Here is a 12,644-nt window from a genome sequence, read left to right as displayed (position 1 = left end):
TCTTGTATATAAAAGAATACATTATGTAAAAAGTATTGCATGCAGATATTCTGTGCACAGTTACGTACATTGATTTTGTTTGTTCTCTCAGGTTATACACTTCTTCATAGTGCTGCAGCCTGGGGTCAGTTAAACACACTGAAAAGTCTGGTAGAGCTGGAAGCTGATATTTATGCAACTACATTCCGGGGTGAAAATGCTAGAGAAATTGCAAATCGATATAAGCAAACAGAGTGTGTTGAATTCTTGGATTGGGCAGGTAATATTAATAATTGTTAAGCTTCTTTGAGATGTAGATTTAGCTTTACAGTACTGAAATCAGCTGAATTCTGAACAAGTACAAATGGCAAATATTTGTAGTATAGCAACTACTGGTATATAATAACAAAAAATTATTTTCATGGAGCACTTTATGGAGAAGCTATTTTCTATCTAGTATATTGTTTTTAAAAAGACAATTTCCCAAAATAGTTAATTTATGCTGCAAGACATTAATGATAGGTCAATTCACATGAGGCTGTTTTAAAAAACAGAAAAAGTGTATTAGAACATTGCATTAAGGTAGAAAGGCTAAATACCTAGCTAGCTGTATTCTACAAATGAAGACCCATATACTGGTAGTTTGCTAGACCACGTAGAGCTGAGTATAGCTATTCAAATTTCACAGGAGAGAGAAAGAAAGAAAAAAGCAGGAACTGAAACATCCTGAAATGTCCTGGACTTAAAACCCTTTGTTTAGTGACCATTCAGAGTTACAACAGCACTGAAAAAAGTGACATAACCAGTTTTCACACTTACGACCGTTGCAGCATCTCTGGTCATGTGATCTAAATTTGGTCATTTGGCAACCAGCATGTATTTATGACAGTTGCACTGTCCCAGAGTCATGTGATCACCATTACCTTCCCAGCCAGCTTCCAACAAGCAAAGTCAATGGAAGAGGCCAGTTTCATTTAATGAGCCCCATGATTCTCTTAACAACTGCTGTGATTCCCTTAACAACTATAGCAAAAAGGATCATAAAATGGGGCAAAACTCACTTAACAACTGCCTTGCTTAATAATGGAAATCTTGGGCTCAATTATGATTGTCAGTTGTACAGCCAATAGGATGAGAAGGACAACAAGACAATGTGTGAGAATTGGATTGTCCAACAAGTGCATTCTTTTCTTCTAGGCATCTAACATCACTGAAACTAACAAACCCATGAAAAAGTTTTGTATTTCAAAGAGATGGGTAAAAGATCCTCTGCTTTTCATCAGCATCTTACCTTTGAGGCCTCAGTAATAAATGAAGCATATTTTTTCCATACTAGTATGTAAAGCTTTATACTGAACTTTCTCTTACTATGTAGGAACTAAAAGTAATACCTTAGCATGCAAACTTTTTACCTAAATTTGTAATTCCACTTCAATTTTTGAATGAACGTTCTTAATTTGTAATCAGGTAAGAAATCACTGGATTTTTAATAATCCTATGGCTTTTGTGCTGTTTTGCAGCCTGGCTGCCCCATGTTTATAATAGCTGGATGTAATCAAAAGATTACGTAGGTCAATGAACTCATTCTCTAAAGATGGTGGAGTCTGGTAGCACTTTTTCAGCCTAACACATTTTATTATAAAGTATGAGCTATAGTTTGTGAAAACTTGTGCTTTTCAATAAAATTTGCTAGTTTGAAAAGTTATGAAGATTCCTCCTGATTTTTCTCTAAAGTTGGGAATGCTATCTTTATGCATCAAACCGTAATGCAGTTTGTTTAGTTTTGATTCAGCATATTGTGTGAAACAAACCTTTAATAATAAAATTAATACAACAAGGTAAGATCTCTGGTGTCTCTCTCTCCCACTAACTTTGATCTTGAATCTGTTGATCACTTCACAGCAGAACCATAATTCTGGTTTTGCAATTCTTGTTACAGTATTTTGAGTGTTATTGATACCATCATATTTATTAGCCTGGATAATAATACAGGTAGTTATTGACAGAACTAGAATTGAGCCTGGAATTACAGTCATAAATCACACCGATGGTTAACTGGGTCATCACCTGACTGATCTAATTTTACAACTTTTGTTGCAGTAGTTAAGCAAATTCAGTGTCATTAAGGAAAAAAAACATTGTCTACAATGGTGTTTTTTGCATTAAAAAATGCTGATTTCTGGCAAAAAAATATATTAAATTATGGTCACAGCACTGTGGATATTGCATATGGAGATAAATGTGGGCTGGTTGCTGAGCAACCAAAGATGATCATGTAACTGTGTGGGTCATATTTGGGGGTCTTTTGGGGGGTATCTGTCAGAACTTTCAATATCACTAAGTGACCGGTTGTAAGTCAAGCACTTCCTGTATTGAGTCATTTCTAATTCTTGATGATTTTGTCCATTTTGTGAGAAGTGTCTGTACCTGATCAGTATTCAAAGAAAGGATCATTTCTTATCAAGGTGTCTTCAGAGCCAGAAATGTAACTGATCATCATACAAGAGCACTAAAACAAAGCAGGTAAAACTGTCTTGAGGATAATCAGAGGAACAGGTTCCGAGGTTAAAGAGTAAAACAATGGGATCTTTTCCTTTCTTTTGATCTCTGGGCAACTTACATAAGCTTGACTTTTAGCTACTGAATCGCTCAGCCACCTTCTCATTCTTTTAGGATCACTTGCCTTTTGTCTGTTCTTTGCTTGCCTGTTTTCCCTGAGCAGAAATCGTATCAAGAGAAAGTTGGGAAGAAAGGATTTTTTTCATCTTTTTTTTCCTGTCACATAGAATTAACTATATCTGAAATCCAGTGAGCATGAGGAATGCTGAACTGCTGAAACAGCACTTTGCTTCCTGTGAAAAGGGAGCCTTATTAAAGTTCAATCCCAGTTTTATATAACAAAGGTAAGATCATATTGAAGACTCACTCCATTATCTACCAAATACAGTCTTTAATTATTGAGATTGTAGATGCAAATCACTTTGGTTTGACTTTAAAACAACATTTAATAGCCCCTTTGTGTCTTCTTCAGTACAATTCATAGTATCCTGCACAGAATCTAACTCAGCATACCAAGCAACCTATATTGGAGCTTTGTTACTTCCTTTGCCATCTTATTGGATTGAGAACAACACTTCAAATATTCAGTAAGAGCTGAATATAGGAAGGAAGAATTTTTTTCGGCCTATACATTATATGGTGTCTGCACTGGAGCTATGGTTGTGCAGACAAACTGGAAAAAGCTGTTCATCTTCATCATAGTCATCATTTTTTCTCTTTTTGTTTAATTTACGGTATTTGATTTCTTTTTTGTGATGATGGGTGACACGCTTCATGTATTTCATCATCTTGGAAGTGTTAGTCACTAACTTGTAGAGCATTTTGTTCATGTCGTGGCTATAGTCATCATTCATTTCTGTGACAACTGATACTGCTGTTGTCGGGTTCTCTGACTGTCAAGTGAAAAAAATTGCAAGCATGTTAATGTTGTTTTAAACTTATACATGATAATATAGTGGAGACATTAGCATTAAAGTAAAAAATTAAAGCTTGTTTTTTATATCAGGAAAGTAATTCAGTGTACTCTGATATCTTTTATTGTTATACTGAGCATTAATTTTATAAGTTCATTAATTACCTGTCCATTTATTGATCTGTTCTGAAAATACAGGGTTTTTAAAATTAAAAATATTTAATTAGTAGATGGCTTCGAACAAGAGTTTGATATGTAGATAAGTAATGGATAATTTTCTTGTAATACAAATAAAAGTGCCAAGAAAGGTTTCCTTATTTAATTTTGTAAGTATTGGAATTCAAGTTGTTGTTAAATATGTATAATCAAAGCTAGTAATAAGACTGTTAACCTGATACAGAGAGATCCATATTTTAAACTTTGGAAATCAATGTTTACCTTGGAGTCTAGGTAAGCAGACACCAATTATATCCAAAAATCCTACATTCAGACAGAGTTATACTTTTAGCTTTGCTTCAGCCATAAGGAGAAATTTATATAATTTACTATTACAATTACATTTCTTCTCTGCATGAAAAATACTATTATTTACAATTATTTAGCATAAAGCTGTACTGTAATCTCTCTCTATAATATTATATTCTGGTAGCAGACTTTCATTACTATAGTCTGCTTGTTACTCCTTCCTTAGATATTATCTTTGCTTTGAATGTTTGCCTAATCACCAAGGTTCCCCCTCACAATATGCTTCTCATTGTCTTGAATTGTTTTGATTTTCTTACATAAAAATATCTGTTCCTTGTCTTTAGTTCCATTCTTGTTAGCTTTTTTAAAGATAACATCTGAGAGCTGAATTTTTTTTACAATGATACTTTTTTTCTGAGAGCTGAACTTTTTTTATATGTCTTTACAACAGAGTTAGATATTTTAACATATTTACCATGAATTAAAACTTTTATTGAAAATTTATACCACCTATCTTGGAGCTTCTTACCTATGAATGTATACCTATGTATGTATACCATTCAAAATCTGAATTAGACAAAATTTAGTTGAACTTAGAATTACAGATTGGATTTAAGATATTATTATGGTTCATAGCATTATTACTACTATTATTTTAAAATTTTATTTGTCAGCTATCTAGTTATGGAGTTATTCTAGGTGGCTTACAATAACAAAAAGGAAGAAAAATGAAAAAGTGTGTAAACAGAAGTAAAATATTAAAACAATAAACAATGATAAAGGAGCGCAACAAGAATACTTCAATATGATAACCAAAAGATGGATGGATGTAGAGCAGAGAGCAAGGGGGGGGGAGTGGAGTCTGCCATCACTCTAGGAGACACCTCCAGTAAGAAAATCCCCCATTTGACCCCTTGGCCAACTGGCAGAGCCATGCCTTAGCATCTCTTGCAGATTGCGGATATTAATAATAATTTTTAAACGCACAACAATATAAATCATATATGGACTAGATTATATCAGATTTTAGCCATTTAAACAATTACTGAAATTACAATTCTTAGACAGCTAAGACTTCAAGTCTTAAGTTCCCTCCAGATGAATTGGGATTTTAACTCCTAGAATTCCATGTAGAAGCAGAGAAATCTGGGAGCTGCTATGAATTGGTAATTATATATTATGCAGAATACATATATATAAGTCTTTGGTTATTCAGGTTTTCTCCCACGTAAAATTGCAAGTGTCTTGGCGATGTTTCGACGAAATCCCATTCGTCATCATCAGGCTAAGTGTTTACAGCTTCGTGTTTCTAGGAGAAATGTGTGATCGCAGCTGTTTCTTCCTTTTAACTGCTGGTGGGGTTTTGAACTGATTTTGTCGAAACATCGCCAAGACACTTCCAATTTTACACGGGAGAAAACCCGAATAACCAAAGACCTACATACAAACCTCAGAAAACAAATACACACACACACACACACACACACACACACACATTGTGGAGAACCAGATAAGTGAAGACCAATCCAATAGCATTCGCACAAAATCTGCTTCAGATAATTGGAAGACAGATGTTGGGGATGTGAATTAGGTGAAATAATTACATTATCAGCAGACAGCATTATTTTTATTTGATGGGATTCTGAGTTAGGGTTAATGAAAGTTAGAGGTCAGGCATTGGTATAACTGGGAAAGGATGAAGCATCCTCTTCATTGCACAACTGAATCTTACCTTTGTGCTTTTTGTCAGTTTCAGTTTGGGTAAAAGGAAGTGTACAGCTAAACCTATAGCTATGACAAGTGCCACTTTGTAACTAGCATAAACTACTTCTAGGCACCCTTTAGATAGTCCTATGCCAGTAAAACACTGGTATATGCGACATATTGAGTTATGAAAGAGGATAGATTGCTCTTTAGTCACCAATTCCAGATCCTGTGGAGTCATTTCCCAAGCAACTCTTGTCCAGGCTGGTCGTTCACAAAAACCAAGAACATCTTGCATCAATAAGATAGTCCACAAAAGGAAAATCTGGCAAGAATGACGCAGAAACATTTTATGCTATTTTCAGACAAAAATGTCTCTATGTAATGGATGTTCCTTGTGTAGGAGTCGCAGCAATTGGCCTTTGAGGTTCATTATGGACTGTCACAAAAGAATCTTAGTCAAATAAATCCTTCCATGATAACCAAGCTTCCTGCCTGGGCATTAGAGAGATTTGAATGTGGTAATATTAGCCCATCAGCAGTGAGAAGATTCTGTGATGTCATAAAGGAGCTCCAGATCTTATAGAAAAGTGACTATGAAGTCAATAAGAACTGAAGGAAAGTGTTTTAAAATAAAGAAATGTAAGGCGAAGAATACAAAATGTCTAAAATTTGAAATATCCTACTCTTAAAACAAAATGTACATTTATCAAATTATTAGCCGTAGACATGTCTTGTCCCTCGTTCCTGTACCATAATGTTATCAACACAAAAAGTACATCATATAATTATTTATATATTCTTCTGTTGATCCTTTCCTTTCCTTACCCATGTTGAGAATGGGCCTGTCATACTTGTTCCTTTAAAAATGCCATGTTTTCAGTTGATATCAGGTAAAGACATTTTTAGTATAGTCGACTTGAAAATGCTGGCTAATTAATGCCATTCCTAAGGGAAGAAGGTAAAGTGTGTTATTTAATGAAAATGCAGTATAGATGCTATGAAAAAACTTCAGCCTGCATCTGAAATAATGAAAAAATGAATAGTGATATTTGAAAATCTTATTATATTTTATACTAACAATTCTCATCTGTAAAAATGTGTAAGCATACATAATGTTTTCCCTAATTCTGAATAAGGCATTTCTGAAAATCATAACAGAGTGAATATTTACTAAAAATCATTGACAAATGTCATTTATTTTTCTAATAAATGGTTGTTTTCTGAATGTAAGCTGCTTTAATCATACTGGAAAAAATAAATTCTATAATATTTTAATATAGAAAGGTGTTATGGAAATTATTTAAATGATTATTCTAATTGTCTTTCCCAAACCAGTATAAATTTGACTTGAGGCTTTGTTAATTTTGTTGCTCAGATGATACAGTTGCATTATGTTAGACGATAAAGGGAGAAGACATATCTCCATAATTTATACATACCTTGGTGTATTTATAAAGGGGGGGAGAGGGGATGAACAATAGAAATTAAATTCTATAGTGTCTTTGCTATCCCATACTTCTTGCTCATTACACTGACGATCAGAAAGTGGACACTGCATGACCAGTTTCCTTCTATTTGTTATTCATCAGGTATAAATAACCAGATATTTAATGGGATTCATGGATTCATTGAAGTCATGGACATTTGGACTTCTAGAGGAAGAGAAAGGGTGTGTGGAAGCATAAAAGAAAAATCCATAAATGGGGTCATGACATAATATAACATGTAACTCTCTGTCCTGAGAGTTTAGTAGATTATTTACATATTCTGATAGATTGCCTATATGGCATATGTCATGTCAGGGTAGTGATTTAAGAGCTGACTAGGTGCTACAATGATGCAATGATGCACTGATGTAATGATGGGAATAAGTCAGCAAGGTTTTTAGCTGTTATCCTTTTAAAACCCTGTATAATAAGAAGAGGCCCTGTTAGGGCTTCTCTCTCTCTCGTCATGTGTTCTTCCCTGCTGTAATTTACTGATTGTTTGACTTTTGCCATTAGTATGTGTATGTATAGTATATATTCTTTTGTAGATAAAGCCACTATTTACCTCTGTTTGCTGTTATTGCTCCTGGGTTGTTTTTCTCAGTAAAGCTGTGCGCACTCTGACATGTCATGTCTACAGGAAAACACAGATGAGTTTAACTGAAAAAGGAAACTTACCATTTTGAAGTTATTATCCAGAAATTAAAAAAACATCAGGAAAGACATTGCAAACACAATTTAAGAGACAATTCAACATGAGAAAGGCAGATAAGCAGCAATAGATGCATGTGCATTCTTGTCAGCTCCTTTTTAAAAAATCAGTAGGTATTAAATGGTAGAAAGAGTTTTCATCAAGATTACGGCAGAGTGAAGGCAGTTTAATTTTTCAGTTTCTGGCAGTGTTCTTAGTAAAAATATACCCTCCAACAATTACTTTTTTTCCTAGAAACATCTCATATAATTTAATCTCTAAAATAGATTGCTCGCTGGGACAAAATGAGAAATCTAGATGATACACAGAATCTAGTTAATTTCAGCTGTGTTAGACTTGCTATTTCTTGGATATTCTCATGTCTCTTTATTCTCTTTTTCTCTCTCTTTTTCAGAGGCCAAGCAGAATTTACGCAATTTTATTTTCCAAATCCAGGCAACAATCACTGATCCTGAGAAAGTTCAGGGAAAGCTGAATAAAGAAGATAAGGTATATTATTTAATAATAATTAATTATAGATTTTCTTTATATGGTGGGTTTAAATTTGGCTAGTTTAATCTAAAGCTGGTCCAAATGAGTGGTATGTTTGGTATAATTAAAAATACATGTTTAATGCCAAAACATATTTGATAGTTACAGACTCATGGTTACTGATAAGTTCTGATGACCCTATTGATGACCCTATAAAAGTATTATAGGGTCATCAGAAGTTTCATTTCAAATGTCAAACTACTTCTTCAGTCTTTTGCAAGGACCAAGTAGGAACAAATGTCAAATGTTGTAGAGGACCTTTAGTTAACATTGCCAATTCCAAATCTTTTTAAAGCAAGATTTATTGGTGACTATTAGTAACATATATTCTGAACAATTAATTGTTATATATAGCATTTTTGTAAACCACACATGGCTTTTAAGATACAATAAAAAAATTACAAATTGTAGTAAAATATTATATTGTTTCACACAAATAAAAACAAATAGCCTGGAACTAGTCAATTATAGTTCAAATATTAATTTCATAGATATTTAAAGTGAATATATGAATAAATGCTTCATTATACTGGAATATCTCTATTCAGTTCAGTATCTGATTACCAAATTTTTATATCTGAATTCATGCATGGAAATTTAGAAACATATTTAATACAATTTTGTAACTATTAACTATTTCCCAAATGTTTCTTTCAAATACATCATATAGACTAGCCTTTGCTATCTGTCTGACAAAAGAATGACAGAGCAAATATGCTAGCAATATCACACTTTTACTTTACTGTGTTTTTGTATTTTGAAATTTCTCAAGAACCCTAATATTTATAAACAAATATTTTAGGATCTAAAATAATTTCCATTCTCTGAAATCTTTCAAATGTTACTTATACCTTGCATGCCTACATTTTGGCTAGATTACCTCTAGTGGTGGTTGCTAAAATGCTGGTTTTTGCTGATACTTGTTTATTCTTTGTGTAGTCAACTTCCATCAAGGCCTGTCAGGCCAAGTTGGACTGGCTTGAAAATACAAAAGAGCCTAATACACAAGAATTTATTGATCAGAAGCAACAGTTGGAAGACATAATGCTTCCTATCTTCACAAAATTGGCTGCACCACGTGAGTATTTTTAAGCTTACTTTTGGATAAAAGAATTCTCACATTTTTAATTACTATTTTATTTTCAGGAAGTGTTTTCTGCCAGCCCATGCTAGGTGTTGAAACTTTGCATAATCCAGAACAAATTTCTCTGAAGAGATTTACTCCTACCTGCCAAATTAAGTTTACTGAAAACCTCACTCCTTCCAATTCATTCTAGGATTTCCAATGCCCCATCAAATGACAAATATATACTAGTCCTTGGTTACCAACCACAACTGGGTCCAGTCACTCTGTCACTAAGCAAAACATTATTGACCATGTTGAACTGTTGAACTTATCTCTCCCACTGTGGTTAAACTAATCACTGCAGGTCATTAAGGAAGACATAATGTGACCATAACTTGTCATTTCACTTTCCATTTGCTTGTTAGAAAGCATCCAAATTTCAATCACGTGACAGCAGAGATGGTACAATGGTCATAAGTTCAAGGAACAGCCATAAAGTTATTTTGCCCGTGCAAAGTACTTCAAACAGTTGCTAAAGAGGCCTATTAACATGTTTTTATGATCTTTGGTTTTTGCCAAACATGTATTCAGAAATTACTGGCAAATAACTCTAATTTGCCTAATCATATTCCAGAAGTCTGGTCTTTGTCTAGATCAGAGGTCTTCAAACTTGGCAGCTTTAAGACTTGTGGACTTGAGCTCCCAGAATTCTCCAGCCAACTATGCTGTTTGAAATCTTGCACACTTGGAGTTGATTTTCTGAGCAGTGGAATGATTGATGACCAATTGTTTGGCATTCTTTTTAAACCCCTTCCCAGATTCTGAAGGTTCAGAGAGCTCTTTTCAATTTAGACATGGTGATACCATACCCTTCAAAAACAAAGAAAATCAAACTAAATGCTTGAGGTTTCAATAGCAATAGCACTTAAGGCTTATATATTGCTTCATAGAACTTTACAACTCTCTCTAAGAGGTTTACAGGATTAGCATATTGCCCCCAACAATCTGGGTTCTCATTTTACCGACCTCAGAAGACTGGAAAGCTGGGTCAACCTTGAGCTGGTCAGAATCAAACTTCTGGAGTGAGCAGTGAGTTAGCCTGCAGTACTGCATTCTAACCATTGTGCCACTACAGCTCTTTAGCACTTGAAAGTTTGAAAACGCATAACTTTGTTATATTTCTTAAGGGGAAATTCTAAATTTAAATAGGAGAGATCAAACTGGTTTCTGTGAATCAAAGTATTTCACTTATTCCACACAAAAAATCTTCGATCACCGAATAATTGAAATATCAGGCATTAGATTTCTACTCACATAAAGAATTCTGTACTTTGAAGTAAGGCAAAATAATCCCCCCCACTCCCCCAGGTTTGTTTCAGAATAATTACTTGGATTTACAGCAGTTTCCAACTTTACAGTATATATTCCACTATTCTCAAATTCCACAAAAAATCAGGACTGTAATAAAGAAATGCATCCTTCAAATATTCATGTGTATATTGCACAGCTGATTGTGGTAAATATGTGTATTTTCCCTCATGTGCAAAAGTGTGTTTTATTTATGTGGAACTCTTAAAATTATAAAATACTATATCCTCCAGTTGTAAAAAAATGTGGCAATGCAACAATTACCCCCACCACAGCCATTGGTCTTAAATCAATGTACCACTGCTTATCACCAAGCCTTACCTAGCTTTTACTAACCACAGTCCCCTTCAAGCCGGCAAGCACAAATCTTCATCACTAATGGCTTAGGGACTGGGTACTTACGGGACCGCCTGCTGTTACCTCATGCCTCCCACCGACCTGAACGCTCTCACAGAGAGGGACTTCTCAGGGTGCCGTCCGCCAAGCAATGTCGGCTGGCGGCCCCCAGGGGAAGATCCTTCTCTGTGGGGGCTCCCACCCTCTGGAACGAACTTCCCCCGGGTTTACGCCAAATACCTGACCTTCGGACCTTCCGCCGCGAATTGAAAACACATCTATTTATTCGCGCGGGGCTGGCTTAAATTTTATTAGTTTTAAATTTCTATTATTAATTTTAAGGGGTTTTTTAGTTTTATATATTTTAAAGTTTTTAGGCCAACTATATAATGTTTTTTAATCTGTATTTTAATTGTATATTGTACCGTTTGTTTTACCTTGGCTGTACACCGCCCTGAGTCCTTCGGGAGAAGGGCGGTATAAAAATCGAATTAATAATAATAATAATAAATAATAATAATAATAATGTTCCTGAAACATTAATCCAGTTGCTGCCACTACAGGTTGCTTGCCCCAGCCAAGTTCATCAATTCATTATTTTGAGGTCACATAGCTACACTGTCTTCCAACCCATATTCACTCCATGCGTGCTGGGCAATAGTGGAGCTTTCACTTATTTATAGTCAAAGAACAAATACAGTCACAATCTTAATCAAATATAGTAAGATCCCTATAATTAATAAAATTAATCAAGAAATATATTTGGACATTACCAAAATTAAACTTCTTACAACAATTACAAACTCATAAAATTTGGCAACCCTCCTAGATATTTGTGAATATAAATAGCAAGAATTTCACCAGCATTTTATTACTTTTACTCTATTGCTTAACAAAAGCATTATTAGTTCAACAAGACAGAGGGCACCATAGCAATAGTACGATGCTGTCTTAACCATCCCAACTCAACAGAAACACGGGCAATTTTGGGATGGAGTATGATTCAACCATCTAATGGCAGAACATTAAGTCTAGTAAGTGATAATGGTTTTCTGTATGAAATGGAGTGGATATTATTAAAATTGGGAGGTTATTTATTTGTATCCCACCTTTATTATTTTTAAATAATTCAAGGCAGCAAACATATCCTACACAGCTTCCTCCTCCTTCTATCCGCATAACAACTCTGTGAGGTGAATTGGGCTGAGAGAGTGATTGATCCAAAGTTACCCAGCTGGCTTTCATAGCTGAGTCTACTTAATCTGAATGGTTTCATTATCATGTGAAGGTTTCATTATCATGTGAAAAACTTTACTGTTATATCTCTATAAAACAAAAACCAACAACTCACTGTTTAATTCTGAGGTAATGCTGTCAAATCCCATTAACATCAAGAACAGGGGTGAGGGCTCAAAGTGATTTAAATCTAAAACTCTGCTTTTCTACAAAAATAAAGCATCGCCAGGGCCCAAATGAACTAAATATTTTTCCATAAAGATTAAAATAACCAAATCATTAGCC

At 34.4% G+C, this 12,644-nt stretch overlaps 1 protein-coding gene across 4 annotated transcripts in view; it reads left to right on the top strand.

The window, feature by feature from the left end:
• ANKRD45 (ankyrin repeat domain 45) overlaps nucleotides 1–12,644 on the top strand; it is a 36,242-nt gene that overhangs the window by 8,205 nt on the left and 15,393 nt on the right. For all 4 annotated transcript variants that reach the window (XM_058178322.1, XM_058178321.1, XM_058178320.1 and 1 more), the window contains exons 3-5: nucleotides 92–259; nucleotides 8,217–8,311; nucleotides 9,293–9,431. In XM_058178322.1, coding sequence (XP_058034305.1) covers nucleotides 92–259; nucleotides 8,217–8,311; nucleotides 9,293–9,431 — 402 coding nt within the window. The remainder of the gene's footprint in view (nucleotides 1–91; nucleotides 260–8,216; nucleotides 8,312–9,292; nucleotides 9,432–12,644) is intronic.

This window comes from Ahaetulla prasina, chromosome 3 (assembly GCF_028640845.1).
Source record: "Ahaetulla prasina isolate Xishuangbanna chromosome 3, ASM2864084v1, whole genome shotgun sequence".
Taxonomy (NCBI): Eukaryota; Metazoa; Chordata; class Lepidosauria; order Squamata; family Colubridae; genus Ahaetulla; species Ahaetulla prasina.
The sequence above is the reverse complement of the archived record's forward strand: the minus strand, read 5'-3'. Positions and strand labels throughout refer to the sequence as shown.